Source organism: Vigna angularis, chromosome 3 (assembly GCF_016808095.1).
Source record: "Vigna angularis cultivar LongXiaoDou No.4 chromosome 3, ASM1680809v1, whole genome shotgun sequence".
Lineage (NCBI taxonomy): Eukaryota > Viridiplantae > Streptophyta > Magnoliopsida > Fabales > Fabaceae > Vigna > Vigna angularis.
The window spans coordinates 8,404,848-8,429,390 of record NC_068972.1 but is presented as its reverse complement, the minus strand read 5'-3'; the positions used below and the strand labels follow the sequence as shown (position 1 = coordinate 8,429,390).

Below are 24,543 nucleotides of genomic sequence, written 5' to 3'. Positions count from 1 at the left end.
ATTTAATATTTGAAATCATTAAATTCAATTTTTATCATTGTAAAATAAAATAATTTAAATTTCATTTTTGTTCTCCTTATAAATTATATTCTTTTTCAATATCAATTTTTAAATAGATAAATAAAAATGTATAAAAACAAATAAATGTATGCCATATTTTTTAAGTACAGCATTTATATTTATCAATGGACTGAAAGTAAGATAAGATATATGTCTTTCTGTTTTTTATATCAACACCTTTGCCTTTTTTTTAATTTAAAATTAAAAAATTGGAAGAAAAATAGTTGATTTCTGAAAAAATTCAAATTTGTTCTCTTTATTCTTTTTAATTTTAATTTACATTTTCTCCTCTCTTTTTTTCCACGAGCCAACCATATTATCAACAATACAAATCAACATTTTAAAATCTGTTGAGATGAAAAAGAAAAAGAAACAAAACATTATTAAAAATATAAGAAAAATGCCGCAACAAAGTAGCCATCCAGGAAAAATTGCAAGAAATAAAAACAACAAGGGGAAATTAAAATCACAGTCTTGTTAATTCTTATGTTCTTCAAAGTTGAAATTGAAAAAACTCTTTCTCTCTCTCTCTCTCCATCCGATTGCATTGCAGTTAAATTTCGCAGAAGGATCCTCACCCGTTCTCTCTCTCTCTGTCTCTCTCTTCCTGGCCCCAAATCTAAGGGCTTTCACCCAAACAGAGAAGACCATTGCATCGACCCTTCAAAATCCCCAATTCCCAGAACTCCGGTCAACTCGATTCCCATGAGATTTGGTTAATTGGATCGTAGTATGGCGGCGCCGAGGAATGTGACGGCGACGAGGGATGAAGAGAAGGGCGAGGATGACGATTCACCCTCCGCCAAGAAGCCCAAATTGGAGAGGTTCCCGCTCAACACGTGGGAATTTGCCGCCGCCGTTGCCGTCTTCTTCGTGTTCTCCACGGGCCTCTTCTGCATTTACCTCACCATGCCCCCCGCCGCTTACACAAGCCTCAAAATCCCCCGCACGCTCTCTGATCTTCGTCTCCTCAAGTACCGTAACCATAACAACTATGCTGTTTCTTCTTTTTATATATTAATCATTATTGTATTAATTTGTTTATTTGTCTATTTATTGTGTTAAAGGGAAGATCTTTCGATGTATGCGAGCAACAATCCGGCGCAGTTTATTCTTGGCTATTGCTCCACCTACATCTTCATGCAGACTTTCATGATTCCTGGGACAATCTTCATGTCCCTTTTAGCTGGGGCGCTTTTTGGAGTTGTACGAGGAATACTATTGGTTGTTTTCAATGCCACTGCCGGTGCATCTTCCTGTTTCTTTTTGTCTAAGTTAATTGGCAGGCCTTTGGTTACTTGGTTGTGGCCTGAGAAGCTAAGGTTCTTCCAAGCTGAGGTTTGTTTTTGTATCCTTTATTTTTTATGTTTTTGCCAACATTTTGAATTTGGTGGGTATTGTTAATGTGGAATTTTGTTTTCTGGGTGGTTGAATCAGATTGCAAAGCGTAGGGATAAGCTGCTGAATTACATGCTTTTTCTGAGGATAACCCCGACATTGCCAAATCTGTTCATCAATTTGGCCTCTCCCATTGTTGATGTTCCGTTTCATGTATTCTTTTTGGCTACTTTGGTTGGTCTTGTTCCGGCAGCATATATTACTGTCAGAGTAAGCTTTCTGTGCTGGTGTTGATGTTTTTCTGCAGTGTGCTTGCTTTGCTGGTTTCTCTGAATTAGATATTTTTTCCTATTCTAAATTTTTGTTTTGTACGTGTGTCTGTTTATTTTTTTGTTTGAGCTCCTTTTAGTTAGTGAGTGTCGTATACATGCCTCTAGGCGTTTGCAAGGTTGTTGATATCCTGATTTTGCACCTAAGATTGCACTGCTCTACTATTTCTCACGTTTCTCCATGTTTGAACATATGCAGGATTGCAACCTGTAGAATTAGTCTAGGATCATTAGGGAAGATCGCAAACCCCTGTGAATTTGAGCCCCAAAACCTAACACGTGATTCGTTTATTTTTGTGAGTTGGATTGAGCCAGCTAATTGAGAGACAACATAGATTTTGCCCTGAAATCTCTTTCCTTGTCGCTTGATGTCATTGAAATCTATCTCCTGTCTATTTTGGTTTCATTTGAACTCTTTTTATCTCCGTCTCAATTCTGTTCCGTTCATTTTGGTTGCAATTTCTGTGGTAATTTTTTTTATTGGGTCAGCAAGTTCTCTACATTTTGCTAGATGGAGCTGGACCATATGACTAATTGCTGAGATATTTTATTGAATATTAATGTGATTTTAAGGTTATTTTATTTATGTTAATTTATAATATGTAAATATTCATTTAAATGCATTTTTGTTTTCTGTGTATGATTTAGCTGTGCATATGTTCTGATAAAAGTGTTTCCCCCCTCTCCCCCTTTTTATTCTACACTGGAATAAGATCTTGATTTTTGACTACTTCGGCTTTTGCATTTTGGAACTTTTGCATTTGAAAACTCTTCTTCTTAGATAGAAATCAGGGATGGAGTGTCTTCTTGAATGCTTCTTAAAGATACCTTCCGGGGGTATAAGCTTTATGTCAATCTACTGGTTTTGTTTTTAATATGAAGGAACTTTGTGAATTAGATCTGCTTAAATTGGAGTGGGATGTTTTTTATTCTTAAGGAAACAGTTCAATAATATATCGAAGTAATTCTTGTTCCAATATGCATATATGCGAATATACACAGATGATTCATTCATATTTTACTTATTAGAACAACTAGAGTAAATCATTATTAAGCTAAGAGATTTATTGCAGCATTTATCTTGAAGGCTATTGGGGATTTGAAAGATTATGCTAGCAATGTTTCGGTTGAAATGGCACATTATTAGTTCCACTGAGAACTGCTACATTGAGAAATGCATCTAAATCCTTTTTCCTAACTGCTTAGAGTGTATTTTCTGTTGTTCCTTGTTGATTGTTTTTGTACATTTTGCATCTCCTTTCATTTGAACTAGGCTAATGCAGACTGTGTGGTCATACGTTAGTATGTTCTTCTCATTTTTACCGTGTCACATTTTGATTTCAATCAACGTGGATGGTTGTTGCATATAATTCCTAATTTATGGATGCAAAGGATAAATATCATCTATGATATTCATGCTTTTGATGATCTTCTGCTTTTCTTTTATTGTACTCCTAACCTCTATTGTTGTTTAACCAGGCTGGCCTTGCTCTTGGGGATCTAAAGTCAATTAAGGATCTATATGATTTTAAGACATTATCGGTACTTTTCCTCATTGGTTTTGTTTCCATAGTTCCAACACTTCTGAAGAGAAAGAGAGTATACGAATGAAGTTGTGCGAGCCTAGCTTGCGTTATACATTTTGTCAAAAGATAAGTTACGTTATCAGAGAAGATAGTATTGAAGAAAGATATCAATGAGAAAGGGTGTATTGTTATTAACTTAAACAGTAGCATGTGCTCCATTTTATTTTCTGTGGTGGAGCCTAAGTTTTTTATGTTTCCCTTTTTATATTTTGGTTGTGTGGAGAGAGCAAGGGTAAACATAGCTGAGTGAGTGGTGTACAATCGATTGAGCTACGGTTACCAGGCTTTGTTGGAGCATTAAATTACACATACTGACATTAACGTCATCAAGAAGGTTGTGGTGTTTGTTTAGCGATGCAGTATGCATACTTGCTCCGCACCATATAGGATCTGACTTTTATTCGTTAGTGTTGCTTTTTCAATCTGTAGAAGAGAACTTCAACCATTATTCTTCCTGTCGTTAGAGTCACCTCTGGTATTGTTATCCAATTTAATGCTCTTTCTCTAACAGGAAGTCATCTCAATGTTGCGTATAAACTTAGGATGAAACGGACTGATGTTTGTATAAATCAGCTAGATACTGCAATCTGCACTTAAAAGAATTGGTGTTTAGTTCCATTCCATTGCTTTCGTCATTCATAACTTCAATTATAAACTTTATTTCATGTCAATATCGCTAAAAGCCAATCACGTTTGAAGTTAATATTGCATTAGCTGACGAAGCTTAGGCATAGTTAAGTCAGAACAGTTCTAAAATTACTTGTGAACCAATTGCATTTTACACTAAGTCGTTTCGATTTTCAAATGAATGTTTCCATAAAAACTGACATTTATTTTGTATTTTAATTAAGAATACTATCAAATGAGTACGAACAGTTTGAGCATAAAAAAATTTGTTCCATTATTTGTTATATTAAAATATAGTATTAATAGGCATTGGGATCTTCCTTACGACATAAATTATACATAACAACGGATCGTTTTAGATTTGAGCCTATTTTTATACGACTGATATTTGAGGTAGGAAATCTATGTTTGTATGGAAATGATATGCTTATGTGGCACTGAACCATTACAATTTGAAGGTCAATGTGGAGCTAGTTAAAATGTTGCCTGCTGTTTTTTTAGAGTATAGAAAAATATAATTACTTGCAAATATCAACATTGAACTTGCTTACTAAAATTTGGTACGAGAAATATTAATTTGTGTTAAGAAAATTTCGCATAAACTCACTAAATCTGGCAAGTTTCTTAATTTGGTAAAATTCTTTTTAGAATTACCAAATAACAAGACATCTTGAAATATTAATCAGGTTAAGTGTGCTACTAACCCTTCTCTTTTTGCATGGTTCGAGTACACTTTGGGTCAGTCACACACAAACAAAATTCATAATACATAAGGAAAAATCCACAGGACATTGACAAATTTGAATGCATTACTTGTTTCCAGAGAGCATACGAGAAAGGTGAGGAAGTTCTAGATTTTCAAAAGAACAATAGGAAAAGTTTCGAAGTTTTGTATACTTAGTTTTCTTTCTTTCTTTTTAACCAACCAAATGAAACAATAAATACTTCCTTCCCGTACTCTCTTCTCAGAAAAAAAAATGAACACAGTTTTCTTTCTTATTAACCATTTGATGTTTGGCGTGTGTTTAAGTTTTTTACTTCCTGCATATAGGAATGGAACTAATTAAAAGAGGATAAGCCAATTACTTATAATCTTAAAATTAAATTTCTTCCAGCCATTCTTCTATGGAAGGCAAGAAGAAAACTGACTACAATTCCAAGCAAACAAAAGCACATTATGAGCTAAAATTGGAACGTGTAACTTGGAGCTAGAGAAATAGCAATGTATTTGGAAACGGGAGATTACAATAATACAAAATTACAATATGCAATTACATTTGTAATTAAAGCAACACTAATAAAGACGGCATGATTGCATAAAATTGGAGATGAAGAAGCTACAGTATAGGGACAGTTCACAAGATGTTCATGATTCGGAATCCTTCGATTTGATATCGTCCATAGTAACTTTTGGGTAGTTCTCATAGCCCATAATGCTATTTATCCGTATACGTGTATGTGGCTGTCACATGTTGAAATCAACACAATGTCAAGCATTTCAATAACAGGGACGAAATCATATTTTCAACTAAGCTTTATTTGGAGAGATGTCACAAGATTTTTTAATTTTTATTCAGTTTCTGATAAGTCACTGTATGATTTAAGTAGCATAACATTAATGCCATGGTAATCTTGCACCACTCAGTATAATAAGTGGAATTAGTTATAGCCACTTAAAAAGTATGGTGAAGTGATGACTGCCATGGAAGGAGATGTCTAGTTCCCAAATTTATGGTTCCAAAGGCATGAAATTTTATTTTCATGATAACCAAACTTGGTCATTTTACTTCTACATTCCTCAAAAGCTCGGACAGATCATTCCACCAAACTGTCTAAGAAAGGTGGGGTGATAGTTTGCATGAGATGCTAGGTTTAAACCTCATTATTGCTATTGTACACACAAAGAAGATGGACTCATTTTCAAGCTCCCTCAAGAGACTATAAGTACGAGAGAATTCACCCATACGAATAAATAATTCCCAACCACTCTCCCAAGCCATGCAAACCAACATTTCAATTGCAAAATATTTGATAAATAATTTGATTGCACAAGTTAAAGCATAACTGTTGTACCTGTCTGTGTCCAATGTTTCTGCGATAGTGCTTCTTCTTTTTATATTTGAAGACAATTACTTTGGGGTCTAAACCCTGCATTAAAATTAAAGTGGTAGGTAGAAGATTTCTTTTAAAAATATTATCTAGAGAAGATAAACGAAAAGAAAAAGGTGTACCTGCTCTTCAACCGTTGCATATACCACAGCATTTGTAACTATTGGTTTCCCAATGTAGCAAGATGTATCAGTGCCAACCAGTAAAACTTTGTGCAAGGCAATCTGTAGTTACCAACAACTAAATTAAACTGATAATAAAATAATCTTTTGGAAATTACAGAAGTTGTTCATATAGCATTATCACTTGAGATGGCATCAACATCACCCCGAACCACTCGTAAAAATAACTTTATTCAGCTTACTTAGGCCAAGTTTCGTAAACAGACTTTTTTGTCAGAACCTTTAAATCTACATGTCCTAAACCATGGTTCAGATCATTAATAGGTCCTAAATCTACAATCAGTTAAATTTTCACGATATATGATTACACTAGTCAATGAACTTCATTCTCCAAATATATTGTCTGTCTGTTGCAGATACATTTTCTTGTGACTACCAATTACATCAATAATAATAACATACTATGGTATTTTGCCCTTAAAAAATGACATGCTGTAATTCATGCACTTTCGCATACATAAACACTATTCTGATATTCACTATTCAAGTGCTTATTACCCAGCTGCCATCACGCTCAAATCACAGAAATTTTAAAAGCAATAATGTTTGGGGAGAAAGTGATGGTAGTAAGCTGGCGAAGCATATAATCAAAGACAGAAAAAAAAACATTGAAAGAGTTTTAAGAATGATACAAAACTGTGGCTGATGAGTTAAAGCGTATCTATTACTTGAGCTAGAGGGAGACCGACCGAGAAAAATTACAGACAACATCAGCATGACGGATTGAGAAATCAGGGGTTTGTCTACAGAGATAATTCAGAATAGAATATTACAACATCATTTGATCCATGTAGCAAACTCCACCTAGTAAGAAAAGGTTTTATATTGTTCCAAAACAGCAGAAGTTAAGAAGTAAACAAGCTATCATAGTTATGCACCTTATCATTAACATTTGCACCTGACAACCTCTGAACAACAAGCTTTCGCCCGGGGTGAACAATATATTGGCGTGAACCAATCTAGACAATACAACAAAAACAAGTTCAGAATCACACAAGACAGAAGATAATATTAGCAGAAACCACAAAAATATCCTATCAAACTTAAGTGGAACAATAAAACAACACTTCAAACAACCAGAATTAACTGTTTTAATCGATGGCCGCCACTTTACAATAGCACCAAAAACATATATAAGCAATAATTAAAAGCATTTAGCAGCCTCAAATCTTGGAGTACAAATGCATTTGGCCAGAAAACTCATCTGGGTCAACAATTTTAAACCGCAGCTTGCAACTTTTCCACACTGGGTCATTGAATCTCATACCCAACTTCAGAAAAAGAAAGCTATTCCCAATTCATTAATCAGGACTCACCATTACGACTGCGAAGAGACCGGGCTCCCATGAGGGTGCCTTAGCCGAGACAATCTGGGTCGGTTCTGGTTCGGTCGAACCGGTTTCCGTTTCGGTTTGGGCAACCGCAGATTCTGAGGACTTGGGAACGGGTGCGAGAGGTGAGCGAGGCGAGAATGTGAAATTGTAAGAGTGAGAAGGAAAACGATTGAGATTGAAAGGTGGAGAAAATAGAGGTTTAGGGTTATGAGAAATGGCGCAATGGGTTCCGAATGTAGCGCACAGAGTTGAAACAGTGGCAGTAGCCATTTTTGAGAGACCTCTCTCTCTCAGTCTCTTCTTCTCAGGCCTATCTATCCTCTCTTCTTTCCTATCCTTTTCTCTTCTCACTTTTATTTTTCACCCAAAAATTATTTTTAAATTAGTTTTATTATTTTTTTTAACAATAGAAATTGAACAAATGAAAATAAGGCACGCCACACTCTGCACCAACCTTATGGAGAAACAAACAATAAAAAATTTATTTTTTGCTTAATTTGATATTTTTTAGATTTCAACCTTTTAGGGGTAATATTCCTACCTTATATCACAAAACTAATTATTCCTATATATTATTTTAACTAAAATTAGAACAACCAAAATAAGGATGAACTCAAGTCTAAGTAAAAGTATTATAGAGAATTTATACAGCTAAAACAAACTTAAGTGAGTTCAAATTAAAAGAAAAGAAAATTATACTAACTTTGCTTAATTTGATGTTTGTTATCTTAGATTTATTTTATATAGATGTCAGAATGAATCAAATTAGTGTGGGTTGAATCTGATCCATTTAGTTTACTTGGTAGCAATATTGATCTTTTATAACTTATCATGGATCGATAAGTTAAACCAGTTATAATACCTGATTCAAAATAGCTATTTTTAACATAGAAAGATATAAAATAAAATATGTTTTGAGATAAATTATTATTGTAAAAAACATTAGAAAATGGGAATTTTTAAAAATAGAAAATGTTTTAATAGTAATATAATTCTTACCAAAAAGTTCAGATCATATAAAATATTTTCAGCTTAAAATTAAGCTATATTTTTATCAAAATTTAATTAAAATGTACGAAGTGTGTAAATAGTTTTTAATTAATATTGAATTATAATTATAGTATGGTAAAATTATCTAAGTACTAATTGTAAAATTATATTTAGTTTATTTAAGTATTTAACATATGAAAATTATACACAAATAAAACATTAAAAGAGAACTCATTTTACTATAACTAAAATGTTTAAATATGTTTTTTATCATTCAACTATTAACCGTAAAATTACAATTGTTCAATGTTTTTGAAACTGATTATGTTTTTTTCTCATACTTTCTAAAGTAATAAATTTAGTTTATCCTTTCTAACTACCTTAACTTTTGTCTCAGGTGGAAAACAGCATTCCACCTAGATATGTGCATGGCTTATATTTGTTACACATACAAGCATCGCTTGTCGTTACAATGACCATAGACGTTGTGAGCGTCATCTTCTCCCTCTGGGATCTTTCATCATGTGTAAAGATAGAAGATGACACCGATAATGTTTTCAATCATTGGGACGATAAACATTAGTGATATGCATTCAGCAAGGATATGTTCACGTGAAAATTGAGAAGATGAGAGAAATCCCTATGCGCAAAAGGAGAAGACGAAGTTGGTTACACCGACAACATCACTGATCATTGTGCTGACAGGCGATGGTGGTGCATGCAGTGAAGATTTGGATTGTGGCTCTAAATGGGATGGGAAAATGGAAAAGATGGGTTCAAGAATATAGTCATTACATCTCAATGTTTTAATAAAATCATTAAAAAGTTAAAATTCAACATGTGACTACCATGTGTCAGTACAATTGTAAGTAGTGCATATATCTACATGGACACATAACGAAATTTAACATAGTTGGAAAGGAGGAACAGAATCAATTGCTTTAGAAAGTGAGAAACCAAACAAAATTAAAATTTCAAACATAGACAAATTACCATTTTTCATAATAGTTGAGGAATAAAAACATATTTAATTCTAACTATTAACTAAGTTAGGTTAGTCCAGTCAGACAAGAATCGGACTCATAATTTTTAAAGGCAACATGACTATGTAGCTTGAAAAATAATAGCAACATATTTCCTTTCTCTTAGCTCAACACAAACAGATAAAGCCAATTTACCTTGTATGAATGTTGAGTCTATTTGACGTCACCGAATACAGAGTTCCAATGTAAAATATATAATAATCATGAGTATGAAAAATTAACTATGACTTTTCTTCTATCATATGTTTCCTAACGGCACTAAAGATCTTAATAAGCATATTAGGATGAGTCATTCACTCCTAAACCAGGAAATAATGAAGTTTTATGATTGCTGTTCATGACTTTGCTTCTACAACCACCTGGTTCGCCCCTTCTCATCATTGTTTCAAACTCCCCATAATTAATTCTCCCATCCTGAAAAAGGACACAAATTAGAAAAGAAAAACATTATCTGCTTTAGAAAGAAAGGTATCATAGGTAAATTCACTCAAAATATCAGAGAAAGAAAAAGCCTTATTTTGGGACAGCTAACATAAAAGACCTGAGAGACCAAGGTTAGGAAGGAAGCATTAACAGAACGTTATTAGCATTTAAAATTTGGCTCAATATCAGTGATATAGATTAATAGCTCATATAAAAGTAAGGTTGGAGATGATATTTAAAGGGTTTATTTAAGAAACCTGAGAATTTAGTAAATATTGCTAAAAACATTTTCAATATTGAAAAAACTTTAGAATAAACACGTAAAAGGCAGAAATGAGAATTCAAAAACATAGCAAAAGTTGTAAACATGAAATCTTTATGCAGTATTTGATCCTAATGGTTGACTTGCAAGAGAAACAAGAAAGTAGAAACATATTTCACTTTCACTAATTTTAGAGATAACTTGTTCGAGTGATGTCAACAATTTTATTGCTAAACTAAATGAATTCAACAACGAAGTTCAGTTAAACTAAGCAGAGTGACAACAGTCACATCAGCACGTACTATTGATCAGAGGAACTTACATCGTCTTGATCAATCTCTTTGATCATCTCATCCAGATGCAACTCACCAAGGCCGAAGTCTTTACAAGCCTGTTGAAGCTCATCAATGGTGATGTAACCACTACCATCTTTATCAAAATAGGAAAAAGCAGCAACTAAATTCTCTTCTCTTTCCATCTTATTCAAGTGCATTGTAGCTGCGAGAAATTCACCATAGTCTATTGTTCCATTGTTGTCTATATCAGCCTGCCAAAGTGCACAAGAGAGACCAGTTAAAGATCACCCAGTTCAACGTATACAAAAGAAGCAAAAAAGATATGCAGCTTTTTCACATAACACCTCCGTTTTTATTACATTCTATTCTATATTAACGATAATCTACCTACCGCATCCATAAGGGATCTAATTTCAGATTCCATGAGATCACATCCCACACTTTTCAAACCATCTTTGAGTTCCTGAAAAGTGATTGTCCCGCTATTGTCTTCGTCAATCATTTTAAATATCTCTTTTAATCCACCTATTTCCTCCTCTGAAAGTCTTTCTACTATGACCTGAAGAATTTTTCAACGTAAATATAAGTGCACGACTTATATGAACACAATACTGTACAGAAAAATGATAAAGCATAAAGATCATTTATGTTTGGACAAACTTCAGAGAAAATAAGAAGAAAAAAATGAAATTGACTTCTGCATGCATAATCTAATTTGGAGAACCTCTCTCAAATAACTTCTCTACATTTTTATTTTTCACTTGTACAGAAGCTAATTTTAACCTATAAAGAAAATAATTTCATTTTTTTTCTTCATATTTTTCTTTTCTAGAAGTCCTTATAAAAGACCCAAAATCAAAATGAATGGAAATGCTTAAACAAAGAGACCATAGAACTGGATTTAATCATCACGCTAGAACAAACAGAAACCTTACCGGGGATAGAAATATCCAGCAAAAGCAGAAAACTCTTACCTAAGAGAGAAATGGATTCATAGAACCCTTTTGTGTGTATATATATATATTCAAACTAAAAACTAAATGAAAATTCGTCCAGAATTAGATAACCCTCCAAAAAAATGGCACATGAAACTTTTATGTCATATAGAAGTGATGGGGAAAAACTCCTCACACCTAATGGGGGTCAAAGTACGAGACCATACACAAAACAACCGAAAAGTATGAATTTACATGATTAGACACCTCGTGTCTATTTCCACCAAATTGTCTCTAAAGTATTTCATTATATAACAATGCATTAGTTTTCCAGAAAAACTTGAGAAAATCCTGTCGCATCTTAGGGCGGTGACCCTCTCTCTAGATTGAGTGTATCGTTTTTCTTCATATGATCCCTTTATAAAACAAAGCTTCATGACTGCCACCATAAATAAGACTCAATAGACTTTAATTATTTCACCTCTTCATCCATGCCTCATTATGAGAATGGGATTCTTCAAGAGTCAAGATGCATTCCTACCCCTACCTCTTGGAATCCTGACTTTCCACTACCTGTATTAATGTCTGGAATTTTGGATTGATTTTGCAACAATAAGTTATGCTAGGTTATCTCATTAATTTTTAATATAAGCCTCAAGAAAAAATTAATATCATGGTTGAAATCAAACAAAAAAAAGGTAAGGCATAACAATTAAACATACACGTATCGCCATCTTCTTAAGTTTATTCATTGTTGAGAAATGCTTTAGGCGCGTCAAAACAGCAGGATCCAGAGGTTTGTCCGGGGCAACACTGTCATCAACAATCCAAGGGTGACCTGAGAATACAAGCCTCCATGCTTGTTAGATCTTTTACCAAGCTATGACATTCTAATGAGCTGCCATACACCAATAGCACAAGAAAATTCAGTTAAAACTAGTATTCAAGAAACTCACACAAGACTTCATGAGCGGAAATTCTTTTCTTGGGGTCCTTATCCAACATCTGCTTTATCAAATCTTTAGCACTTCCTGATATACTTGGCCACGGATGAGATGCAAAATCAACTTCTGCATGCAAAATCTGTTTGAAAACTCCTGATTCGGATTCTGAAAAAAAGAAAAAATTGAATGCAACTCAGGCACAAAGATAACAAGCATATGATCAAATAATATACAGAGAAAAAATTTCAGTTGTTAGTCGAAGAGAATTACAGTAAACATTAGGATCATTACTTGCCCAGAAAGGTGGAAGCCCTCTCAGTAAGGTGTATAGAATAACACCAGCACTCCAAACGTCCACTTCTGGTCCAGACTGTCTGCCCAACACCTCTGGGGCCATATAGTAGCAAGTTCCTACTATATCACTAAAGGTTTGTCCTGAGAAGAAACAAGAAAAAGGGCAAAGGTAAGAGTGTGTTCGGTAGTTGTTTGCCAAAATCATACACGCATACTAAATCCAGGAAGATGGTTAAGTGACCAAGGAAAATTTATATAACATCAAGAAAAAAAAAAAGTGGCATATAATGTGTGTCAGAAATTTGTGGATTAGAATTAGATAATTAAATAATATTAATTATGAAAAATAATGGTTTTGCACCAAGTGCCAAATTGTGTCCAATAACAATGAAAGAACTAGCAAATAGGTAAAGCAAATTACACCATTTAAGACAAAATAAAGAACAAACACACAGATAGAAATGAAAGGACTCTTTGTAAGTTATTCAGAATTAATCAAGAAAGCAAAATAATCATTAAGTTGCTTACTATTTATTTGTTGCTCAACATTCCCTCATATAGGAGCACAAAACAGTTACAATTTAGTCTGAATTATAACAGAAAACTAACTCAAAAAAGAATGTATGAACAAGATGGTTGGTTCACCAAAAGATATAATTTTTTTTGGTCATCTTTCGAAATGTATACAATACAACTATGACACGATATATCTCTTGGAAAACTTATTACACCAAAATTTACAAAAATCATTATATTGTGCTAATTAAATGATGGATTGTTTTAATTAGACTAGCATTTGATGGCAGTGAGTTTATGATATCTTGGCCTTTCACTTAGTGCTCACCATAATTTTGTATAACTATAGAATTATTGTCTTATTAGATAGATTTTAATGCACGGCATTGCGAAAAACTCTAGCTGATAGATAGAGATGAGTTCTTCTGCATTCCATTGTTTGTGATTCTAAATTTTACATTAATCCTGTTGTTATTAAGTTAACCATAACCATGCATCATAATTTTGTAAATTAGACATAGATAGACATAGGGGAACATTTCTAAATCCTACTGAGAGGTTTATTAAACAGGAAATCTTGAACATTTAATATTTCTCTATTTTTTGATACCCATGTCAAGGGTAAGCAAGCAGCTAAACCCACGGGCACACCAACAAATGTGTTGAAGTTGATTCGCACTAATCTGTAAGGACCTGTTACACTACACATACATTGATGGGAGGTAATTTGATGACTTTGATTGACAAATTCATACGGAAAGGCATGCATTATAAAATCGAATTGAATATAAGCGATGAATGGAACCTGGTTTAAAGAAGACAGAGAAACCAAAATCGATAACCTTGAGGGTGGCATCCGTGGCGATGGTATCAAACAAGAAATTCTCAGGCTTGAGATCCCTATGAATGACCCCATGAGCGTGGCACACTTCCACCACCCCAACAATGGTCTTCATCAACTTGGCAGCCTCTCGCTCGCTGAAATACCCCTTCTGAGTGATCCTATAGAAAAGCTCACCCCCACGACACAGCTCCATCACAAGGTGCACTGCAAACTTGTCCTCGTAGCTTCCCTGTATCCTTGCCACGTTGGGGTGCTCCGACAAATGGTGCAGGATCTGAACCTCCCTCCACACATCATCGTACTCCTCTTGGCACAAAAGCTTCGTCTTTGGGATGGTTTTGCACGCGTAAGTCTTCCTTGTCTCGTTGTGGGTGCACACGTAGGTGGTGGCCAAGCGCCCTTTTCCCAGCACCTTCTGCCCCACAATGTAGTGCTCCAATAGGTCCGGGGTCTCGTGCGGCAACACATTTTTGCTCTTTGATGCGCTCCAATCTTTTGACATTTTCCCAGTTTCCTCCTCCCTCCTAACAATCTCCAAAACTCATAATACCAACTGAATTCCCACGATCACCATGCCACATTTTTAGTGTCTTGTAACAACTGTCAAGGCCATAATTACTGTCGTTTGAATCAGGTCCAAAACCAAAATCAATTTTATCTTTAGCTCACTTTATGGGCAGCAAAAAAAATTTCTCACCTACATTCATCATTAATACATTCTAATTATATATATATATATATATATATATATATATATATATATATATATATATATATATATATATATATATATCATGGTAGAGGCAGACACCATACAGCAAACACAATTATTAGTATGTTTCAAACTTTGGAAATCCGTAGGTTCGTTTCAAAATGCGGAGCTAGAGGAAATTCCGGATTAATTAGAGAAAAGCCTTATATATGGATATATTTTTGTAAAAGGGTCGCAGCAAATGTTGATGCTCAAAAGTAATTAATTTTTCCAGTATGGATGGTTTATAGTACAACAATATTGTATTTATCGGAATTTTGGAGAATACACAAAATTTTAAACAAGTTTGATTAAAATCAAACAATGGAAGATATGTATTAGAAGTGAGAAAATAAGTTTGATGTAAAGAAATAGTTTTCATTTAATATGTTAACAATCTACTAAAACAATTTTGAGTATATGATTATCTTTCAAGACAATAAAAACTTGTTAAAGTTATATTTCACCGCTTTGTATATTGTAATCAATCAATCTTTATTTATAAATATACAATTAAATCATGTCATGAGAGTTTTATTTAAATGTATTCATTAGTGATAGTTTGAACAAATATCTTTCATCATGACTTTATAACCAATTAAAATCTTACATTTATTCCTAGCATCTAAAAGTAGGATGACAATTAGTTGGATCACAACTTAAAACTATCTCCCAATCAATTTTAAGTCAATGAAATAAGATAAGTGATAAGTTCATCCGACAATAGATATAAACTAATTCATAAACATGTAATAAAAATGTACTTTGATAAATAAATAAAAAGAGTTTCAAAGAGTTATATTTGCTTTAACAGTTAAAGAGATTTAAATCCTCATGATATATGAAAATAATACAATATATTAAAGAATCGTTCTTTCTTATAACCTCTAACAGTGTTTACTCAATAAAAAGTAAGTGATTTATAAATTCTCTCAAAATCTCCTCAAAAAGTCTCTAAAACTAAAAAAACAGCTTTGTTTTTATAAATTGTTTAGGATAGAGAACTTGTATCTCCAATTTGTCAACTATCAAGCATGTTTCATTCATCCTTAACTACTTAGGTGACACCTGTAAAAGATATTTTAATATTAAAGTTACCAAGTGTTCGAAAACAAAAATATTAAATACAATAATATTAAATAAAATAATCAATGTAAAATCTCTTACTTTAATCTCGTATTTATATTTTATTTCTAATAGATTTTCACTTGTCATCAATCTAATTATGTCTCAATATATTTTAATATAATTATTTAATTAATTTATGTTAAACTGTTTTAGATTAGTTAATCGCGTCATACACGAAGTAATACGTTCGATATCATCGATCATATAACTAATCAGTTAACATGCTACTATTATTGGTCATCAATCATCTGAACTATCAATAGGTATTGTACATATCCTATTATTAATATATTAGCCGATTAAAAAAATCAATTATTAACAATGGGATCCAGAAAACATATTTATATCTCAACTCTAATAACAAAGTTAAGTAATCATGTTGACTATATGCTTTCTTTTTAAATCATTTTACCTAATATGTTAGAAAATAACCTTGTATTTATAACACTTCTTTAACTTAGTTTTTTATTTGTATTAATCATTTTAATTTATATTTTCTTTTTCTTATTCTAACTTTGCTTGAACTTATGAAGCTTACAAAATTAATAATATTATTCCCTTTCAGAAAATTAAGTAATCTCATCACAACTTATTTTAAGATTGTGTTTCATAGAGGAAAAATGAATAGGATGTATAAAATTAGAAAAGGGTGAATGAATCAAAATAGTAAATAAATGAGAAATTAGAATATTTTATTGGAGAAGAAAATATATAAATAAAAAAGTTAGTAAAAAAATTAAGAAACATAATAAAAAGTATAGTAGATCTTATTGTATTTTCAAAAGTGATACTTTGAAATATTCCAAAATAAAAAACACTCACTGCTCAGGTTCAATTTAATAATATAACAATATATTTTAGTATTTTAAATTAAAATTATATATATATATATATATATATATATATATATATATATATATATGTGGGGTTTGTTAATTTGTGTACGCTCTTTTTTCCGTTGGTACATTTTAGTCATGTATACCGGATTTTAGTAGGCAAAAATACCTCATATATTATAGATTCTAAATTCTAAGTTTTAAAGTCAAGGGGTATTTGAATAATTTTCATTCTCAAAACTAAAAAAAATAAGAAACCCCAACCCTTAGTCACCTCCCTCATTCCTCTCTTTTATTCAAAATATCCTTGACCTTAAAACATAGAATCCATAATATATAAAGATATTTTTGTTTATTAAAATCCGGTACATATTGCTAAAATGTACTGAACAAAGAGCGTACGTAAGTTAGCAAACCCTATATATATATATATATATATATATATATATATATGAAAAATGTTCTTTTAATAATTTTTTTTGACAATTTTTTTACAGTAACTTTTGATTGGTTCATTCTAAATATACGGACCAATAAAATAGTGACACATAGTCTATTGTCAAAAAATTGTTAAAAAAGTTGTTAATATATCATAGTCTTTTATTTATATATATATATATATATATATATATATATATATATATATATATATATATATATATATATAACAAAAACATTAATGATTAAGTTGTTAAGACGTTGGTTTTCCTTTATAATATCAAGATCACATCTACTTTATTTCCATTTAACATAACCATCAATATTATTTTCGTTCTTTTTAGCTTATGGTTGTTTACTCCTTTCTATTTTCATTCTTCCAAGAAAGACATTAATTGTATTGAGAAGGCATGGTAATAATTTTTCATGTTTAGAAATGAAGGCAAATAGACATTTTATTTTTACTATTACAAAGAACATTACACATCCACTTACTCCTGAAATTATCTGGGGATGGTTGCAAACGCTATGACTTATTATTCCTAATCCATTGTTATCCCTGGTGTCACAAATTACCATCCTTACGACCAGCAACACATTTTTATTAGATATTTTTCTGTCGCATCACTTTTCTTAAACCATAGTCGTTTAACAATTTTTCTTCACTCTTTTCTTTATCCCTTGCTTTCTCTTGGCTCCGCAAATAATAGCATCACGTTCCCTTTCTCTGGGGTGAAAGCAAACTCTTTCGGCTTTGTTGCGATACCGTGCAGACAGATCTTGATCGAACGCTTAAATCAGTAATATAATTGATCAGAATATAAAATTTTAAATTTTCAATAAATGCAAATCACTTATCTTTTTATCTCAAATTCATATTTTTTACCTCAAACTTATATTTATAAACGTGTGATTACCATAGTCATTATGACTCAATACATAATAACGCTTTACCTGTAAACTCAATTATAGATTATACTTAAATGGTTTTTAGGATTTATGACTGGTTGGTGTTCTAGAGACATGAGTCGTTGTAGCATGTTAATCTTGGGTCACTTGATCTATAACTAATCGGACACTTGTAGGATACACAAATCATTCAAATTAATTTACATTATATATAAATATATGGTTAACATATTCAACTTCACATAATGTTCTAAAGAAATAAAAAGATTGTTCCAGAAGGTAAACAAAGTTCCAATACAAAACATATTATAGCCACGCTGTTGGAAAATTTTACTATCATTTTTGTTCTACCATCATTGGTCCTAACTGTACAAAAAAAATCAGGTAGCATATCAAGAGGAAGAGTCTTTCATTCCAAAAGCATCTGCAATATTGAAGTTCAAATTGCCTTTCATGGTTCTGCTTCTACCAACATTCGGATCACCCGTTTTCATCATTGCTGCAAACTCTGAATAATCAATTCTGCCATCCTGAAAAACAACGATACACAATTAGGACCTAAAGCCTCATAAGTTAAGGGAAAAAAATGCCTCAAGTACCTAACAGAAGGCTCTCAAAGATAATTTCAAACAACACTATCACAGAAAGAAAAGCCTTATTAAGTATTTATGAGTTAAATTTGTTTTTGTTTCTTAATTTTAAGTGAAAATTGAAATCAGTGTCTCTTTAAAAGTTTGACTTACTTTAGAGACCTGCTATCAGAATGTTATTTCATTAAGTTTAGATATGAATTCATGTAATATCATCAATTTTATTGGGAAAACTAAAAATGGAATCAACAAGAGTTAGAGAAACTAAACAACTGACAACAAACAATCACATCATCAAGTACTAGCGAAAATGCAAACACCATTACAGGAACTTACATTATCTTGATCAATCTCTTTGATCATCTCATCTAGATGCACATCGCCAAGGCCAAAATCCTTGGTAGCCTGCTGAAGCTCATCAATGGTGATGTAACCACTACCATCTTTATCAAAATAGGAAAAAGCAGCAACCAAATTCTCCTCTCTTTCCATCTTATTCAAGTGCAGTGTAGCAGCAAGAAATTCACCATAGTCTATACTTCCACTGTTGTCTATATCAGCCTGCCAAAGGCAATGAATGATCACCCAACTCAAAATACACATTAGAAGCAGAATATTTATGAACTTCTTTGAAATAACACTAAAAACAGCTGTATTACATTCTCCGATAACAGTAATAGTAATCTACCTACCGCCTCCATAAGGGATTTGATTTCAGATTCCATGAGATTAGAGCCCACACTTCTCAAACCCTCCTTCAGTTCCTCAAAAGTTATTGTCCCACTGTTGTCTGTGTCAATCATTTTAAATAACTCTTTCAATCCACCTATTTCTTCCTCTGAAAGTCTTTCAGCAATGACCTGAAAAGAATATTTAGATGTGTCAGCACAACCAGACTGTATAAAAAAGGGACAGAGCATATAAAATTTATAAAGTACATACGAATTTCTATTTTGAAACAAAAAATATATAAATGATTTAATCATCATTAACTGGAACAAACAGAAATCTAACAAATGATAAGAACATCCATCAAATGGAGAAAGCTCTAATATAAGAGAAATGAATTCATAGAAACTGGCAATTCTGTATTTAGCTACCCTTATTTTCTTATGTGATATACATTCATCATCATCATAATCACTGCCCTTATATTTATGACATATTAAAAGCATTCTAAGATCTACAATCCTATATACAAAATTATTATGTGGAAGGGATTAAGAAGTCCATACTTAATTATTAAAAAGCAAATGCTACTCTTAAGCCATATACAAGTTATGAACTTATCCCATTCAACAAGTAAACAAAAATCTCAGGAAATTTTTTTATTATCATTGTAGAAATCAAACAGAAGGATAAGGCGTATAATGATAGCCAAACATACCCTTAATGCCATCTTCTTAAGTTTATTCATTGCTGAGAAATGCTTTAGGCGTGTCAAAACAGCAGAGTCCAGAGGTCTGTCAGGTGCAATATCATCAACAATCCAAGGGTTACCTGATTATACAAGACTCCATAGTAGTTAAATCTGCTACAAAGCTTTGATAATATAACGATCTGGCATACGCCAACAGCACATGAAAATCCAGTGACGACTAGTACTCAAGGAACTCACATAAAACTTCATGAGCAGAAACTCTTTTCTTAGGGTCCCTGTCTAACATCTGTTTTACCAATTCTTTAGCACTTTCTGAGATATTTGGCCACGGCTCAGAAACAAAATCAAGCTCTCCGTTTATAATCTGTCTGAAAATTCCTGCTTCACTCTCTGAAGGTAATATAAAAAGTGAAAGCAACTCAGGCACGACGAGGATAACAACTAGAAGACTAAATCGTAAATAGAGTCAGTCCAACAAATATACAGTAAACATTAGAATCGTTACCAGCCCAGAAAGGTGGCACCCCACTCAGTAAGATGTATAGGATAACACCAGCGCTCCATACGTCCACTTCTGGTCCATAGTGCTTGCACAACACCTCAGGGGCAACATAGTACGGACTTCCCACTACATCATGGAAGGCTTGTCCTGAGGACAAACAACAAAAGGAATTGTAAGTCATGCATGAGCAGTAAATACATATTGTTTTCTTTTCGGTACTAACTAAACACATAAAGGGAAAATTTTTGTTCCACATCATGAAAAATAGAATAAAATTGCGTCCGATGCAGAATATAGGTATTCAATTCAATCGCTTCGTCCAAAATATACATGTTTCTATCCAAAAGGGAATCATGGAATCGAAGAATCTTTGTAATAAGTTCCTCTATCCCAAAGGGAGATATGGAATAACTTGTGCTTTGCCTGTCCTTTTTTCACTTTATTTAGTGGTAAATGTATCAACTTGTTAATAACTAGGTTTTATATGAAAAAGGGGGCAAGGGGGGTCTGTGTCCGCGCTTTTTGATTGGTATTTGGAACATGTAACTGCAGTTTTGGCTACTGAAGCGACATTTTCCTGCAATTTCCTACCACATCAAAAATCTCAGATGAAATAATGACCACAATTTACAACTTTTGTTAAAAATTAATAAAAAAAAATTGTAGACCATACCATACATCATGAACATTGGCAAAATCAGCAGACATGTATATGCAATACGAATAGACTAAACTTATATGCAGGTGCTTTTGAGGTATTCTGCATTCACGAGTGAATATTCATGTCAATAATATTGTGTAATAGACACTTATGCGCGGATGCTGTTGGTGTTTGTTGTACATTCATATTTGAAGTTCCTTCTTGATAATCTTGGGTAACAAAAATTTACTGTAAAGGGTAAAATAGATTACAGACGTGAAATTTGAATTCTGATTAGAGAATAGAGTGCCTGATCAAGTTGATCAAGAGGCTAGACCTTTAAAACACAAGGGCTGTGGACCGTTTGTTTGAAAAATTGGATAGAGAAAAGATGAAAGGAACCTGGCTTGTAGAAGACAGAGAGGCCAAAATCCGTGGCCTTCATCTGGGCATCTTCACCAGGGGTATCAAACAAGAAATTCTCAGGCTTGAGATCCCTATGCATAACCCCAAGAGAGTGGCACGCCTCCACCACCCCAACAATGGTCTTTATCAACTTGGCAGCCTCTCTCTCGCTGTAATGCCCCTTCTGAATGATCCTGTCAAAAAGCTCACCCCCGGCACACAGCTCCATCACAAGGTGCACGAACACAGAATCCTCGTACGTCCCTTGTATCTGAACAACGTTGGGATGCTCTGACAAATGGTGCATGATCTGAATCTCCCTCCACACATCATCGTAATCCTCCTGACACAGAAGCTTCCTCTTCGGGATCGATTTGCATGCGTAGAGCTTCCCCGTCATCTTGTGCGTGCAAAGGTAAGTGGTTCCAAATTGCCCTTGTCCCAGCTTCTTCCCCAGAACGTAGTGGTCCCTTAGTCTCGGTGTTTGATACGGTAACACGCTACGTTTCGCTGAAAAACCATGCTTCTGCATTTTGTTTGTTCTCTCTTTTTCTCTCCCTCTGAACTCCTAAATGTTTCTGTGGGGGAGGTTTGAAAATGAATGTGATATGTTATTATTGATCAGAGTTGAATTGCCTTTGCGACCCTTTATTTATCTTTTTCTCAGTGCTATGCATGTAACAATTGTCAAGGCTATAATTATTTTTGTTTAGATGGAGGATATGAAATCATAGTCATGATTCCGAAAGAAACATAGTTAAGAATAAGATTATGATGATGTTATTTAGGTTGTGCTTATGTTAATGTCTCATGTTTTGCTTGTGTGAAAATAGAATTTTTCAATATAAGCCATCCATCACGTACTTGCGTGTGGCTGCCTTAAATTACAACACTGTTTAAAAAAAATAAAATTAAATAACGATTAAAAAATTAAGTAAAAAGAAACAATTTTTAATGTTAATTATAAAGACCGATGTAATGAAGATCTGAAGGAGAAGTTGTTAAAAACTCAAATTTAAGTGTAAGTGTCATTGAATAAAAATAAAAATATAAAATATTATATAAATTCTTCATCCATTCATCATCAACTTCTTTATTTAAGATGTTCTTGTTACTTGTATGAATTCACAAAAATGACTATTCTCTCTTTCAAATTATTCTATCCTCAAGTGAAACACCAAGCCCACCTATTCTCATTTCACATATCTAACTTTCAATTTATTAATTTTTTTCTTAGTTACATTTGAATATATTTTAGGAATTTTATACATAAAGGTGATTCTCTCCTACCCCACAAAGTTAATATTTTAAAACTTTACTAATAATCATCCACAATATATTATTAAAGGTAATTATGAGAAAAAAAAAATAAATGTTTTAAAAATTTACTAATTTTTGAAAGTTTAGGTGATTTTAATTTTTTTATTAAAAAATTCTTCAATTTAAAATATTTTTATTTTCGTGTAAATTATTATGTCGTTTATTCTGTCGTCAACTATCTATTTTTCTTGTTTTTCTATCTAACTCATATCGATTGGTGTTTCTTTTCAATATTTTCAATAATTTGACTAATAAGTTGGAGGAAAGTATACAGAGAAACAACAAGTTAATCGATCAGTTGAAAACCAAATAAAGATAATGGGATAAAAAATGTTATGAGTACTTAGTATATCAAATTCTTTTATCAAAATATTCATTTGAAAATACCTTAATTAATTATAAAGTACTTAAAACTTAAAAAAATATTTTTGTTATAAAAAAGAAATGAAAAATAAAATAAGTAATATGGAGTAATTATAGAAATTATCACGATAATATTATCATGGAAGTTATTATAATCAACTTTGTATTTAAATTCTCAATTATCATCTTTTAATTTAAATTATATTTAAAATGATTAAAACATATAGAATATAAAATTATAATAAATATTCATATTTTTCATTCTTATTACAATAAAAAAAAATCTCATTTTCAAAAATTTAATTCTATTGATTTTGTTTTTATTTTATTAATGGTTAAAATAATTGAACATGCATCTTATATATAGATTTTGTCTCGTAATATGAATTAACCTTAAGTGATTACCCTTTTGCTCTTAAAATTTAAAGTCTTTATTAGTTTTCTTTAAATTTAATTTTATATTGATAAATTTTTTACACATATTAACATTAATTTCCTCTTGAAGAATACGTGACAAGATACTATATAACTTCACGCTCAATCATTTTAACAGAGTCCAACATAATTAATAAAATTAATTTTTTTATACTAAGACTATTGTTTTATTATTCTAAAAATAAAATATATTAAATACTTGTTTATACTGAATTAAATATTATATATATATATATATATATATATATATATATATATATATATATATATATATATATATATTCAATTATATACTATCTTTCCACAGTGAAATATTCTACATATGAAGCCTATAATATAAATCTTTATTTAACAAAGTTAGTCTTTTGAACTGTGGATAAACTCTTATAAATAAGATTTAAAAAAAGAAAAAAGAAGAAGCCCAAAACTGCTAAAATTTAATATATTTGACTTAAAATAACTTTTTGCAAATTCTAAAAAATTATCTCTACAAAATTGTAACAAGTAATGATAGATAAAGAAAATAAAAATGATATAAAAACATATTAATAGATAACATATAATAATAAAACTAAATCAATAAAAAATTATAAATTAAATAAAATAACTTGTAATTTATAAATTAGAAGCTTGTATAACAAACTACTTCGACATTCTTATTAAGCCTTATAAATTGATAAATTAATTTATAAATTAATCAAATTAAATAGAAAGTAGTTTATTTATGTTATCA

The 24,543-nt window shown here is 31.9% G+C and overlaps 4 protein-coding genes across 5 annotated transcripts; 1 reads left to right on the top strand and 3 right to left on the bottom strand.

Moving 5' to 3' along the window:
* Window positions 1–532: 532 nt before the first annotated feature.
* Window positions 533–3,821, top strand: LOC108326617 (uncharacterized membrane protein At4g09580). Its single transcript, XM_017560214.2, has 4 exons — window positions 533–1,034; window positions 1,128–1,398; window positions 1,498–1,668; window positions 3,207–3,821. The coding sequence occupies exons 1-4, from the start codon at window positions 793–795 to the stop codon at window positions 3,336–3,338; spliced, it is 816 nt and encodes a 271-aa protein (XP_017415703.1). The 5' UTR covers window positions 533–792; the 3' UTR covers window positions 3,339–3,821.
* A 1,328-nt stretch (window positions 3,822–5,149) lies between these two features.
* LOC108324993 (50S ribosomal protein L21, chloroplastic) lies at window positions 5,150–7,918 on the bottom strand. The gene is made up of 5 exons (XM_017557965.2): window positions 7,548–7,918; window positions 7,110–7,190; window positions 6,172–6,273; window positions 6,014–6,088; window positions 5,150–5,402 (listed from the first exon to the last, which is right to left on the bottom strand). The coding sequence occupies exons 1-5, from the start codon at window positions 7,833–7,835 to the stop codon at window positions 5,307–5,309; spliced, it is 642 nt and encodes a 213-aa protein (XP_017413454.1). The 5' UTR covers window positions 7,836–7,918; the 3' UTR covers window positions 5,150–5,306.
* A 1,770-nt stretch (window positions 7,919–9,688) lies between these two features.
* On the bottom strand, window positions 9,689–14,795 carry LOC108325127 (calcium-dependent protein kinase 4). 2 transcript variants are annotated; one of them, XM_017558138.2, is made up of 7 exons: window positions 14,074–14,793; window positions 12,750–12,893; window positions 12,471–12,623; window positions 12,237–12,352; window positions 10,971–11,138; window positions 10,606–10,830; window positions 9,689–10,012 (listed from the first exon to the last, which is right to left on the bottom strand). In XM_017558138.2, the coding sequence occupies exons 1-7, from the start codon at window positions 14,612–14,614 to the stop codon at window positions 9,878–9,880; spliced, it is 1,482 nt and encodes a 493-aa protein (XP_017413627.1). In that variant the 5' UTR covers window positions 14,615–14,793; the 3' UTR covers window positions 9,689–9,877. The 2 variants fall into 2 exon arrangements, with proteins under 2 accessions (XP_017413627.1, XP_017413629.1); XM_017558140.2 differs by lacking the exon at window positions 10,971–11,138 and having other exon boundaries at window positions 14,074–14,795.
* Window positions 14,796–18,400: 3,605 nt separating this feature from the next.
* LOC108324920 (calcium-dependent protein kinase 4) lies at window positions 18,401–22,299 on the bottom strand. The gene is made up of 7 exons (XM_017557869.2): window positions 21,690–22,299; window positions 20,651–20,794; window positions 20,383–20,535; window positions 20,152–20,264; window positions 19,457–19,624; window positions 19,101–19,325; window positions 18,401–18,704 (listed from the first exon to the last, which is right to left on the bottom strand). The coding sequence occupies exons 1-7, from the start codon at window positions 22,222–22,224 to the stop codon at window positions 18,567–18,569; spliced, it is 1,476 nt and encodes a 491-aa protein (XP_017413358.1). The 5' UTR covers window positions 22,225–22,299; the 3' UTR covers window positions 18,401–18,566.
* Window positions 22,300–24,543: the final 2,244 nt, after the last annotated feature.

Coding starts and splice junctions, on each gene's coding strand:
- LOC108326617 (XM_017560214.2), top strand. CDS start 793: ATGGCGGCGCCGAGGAATGTGACGGCGACGAGGGATGAAGAGAAGGGC. Junction 1,035..1,127: donor TCTGATCTTCGTCTCCTCAA/GTACCGTAACCA, acceptor ATTGTGTTAAAG/GGAAGATCTTTCGATGTATG. Junction 1,399..1,497: donor TAAGGTTCTTCCAAGCTGAG/GTTTGTTTTTGT, acceptor TGGTTGAATCAG/ATTGCAAAGCGTAGGGATAA.
- LOC108324993 (XM_017557965.2), bottom strand. CDS start 7,835: ATGGCTACTGCCACTGTTTCAACTCTGTGCGCTACATTCGGAACCCAT. Junction 7,191..7,547: donor GTCTCTTCGCAGTCGTAATG/GTGAGTCCTGAT, acceptor TGTATTGTCTAG/ATTGGTTCACGCCAATATAT. Junction 5,403..6,013: donor GAAACATTGGACACAGACAG/GTACAACAGTTA, acceptor AACATGTGACAG/CCACATACACGTATACGGAT.
- LOC108325127 (XM_017558138.2), bottom strand. CDS start 14,614: ATGTCAAAAGATTGGAGCGCATCAAAGAGCAAAAATGTGTTGCCGCAC. Junction 12,894..14,073: donor CTCTGTCTTCTTTAAACCAG/GTTCCATTCATC, acceptor GTTTCTTCTCAG/GACAAACCTTTAGTGATATA. Junction 10,013..10,605: donor AAGAGATTGATCAAGACGAT/GTAAGTTCCTCT, acceptor GTCCTTTTTCAG/GATGGGAGAATTAATTATGG.
- LOC108324920 (XM_017557869.2), bottom strand. CDS start 22,224: ATGCAGAAGCATGGTTTTTCAGCGAAACGTAGCGTGTTACCGTATCAA. Junction 19,625..20,151: donor TTAAGAAGATGGCATTAAGG/GTATGTTTGGCT, acceptor TATTCTTTTCAG/GTCATTGCTGAAAGACTTTC. Junction 19,326..19,456: donor TCAAATCCCTTATGGAGGCG/GTAGGTAGATTA, acceptor TGCCTTTGGCAG/GCTGATATAGACAACAGTGG.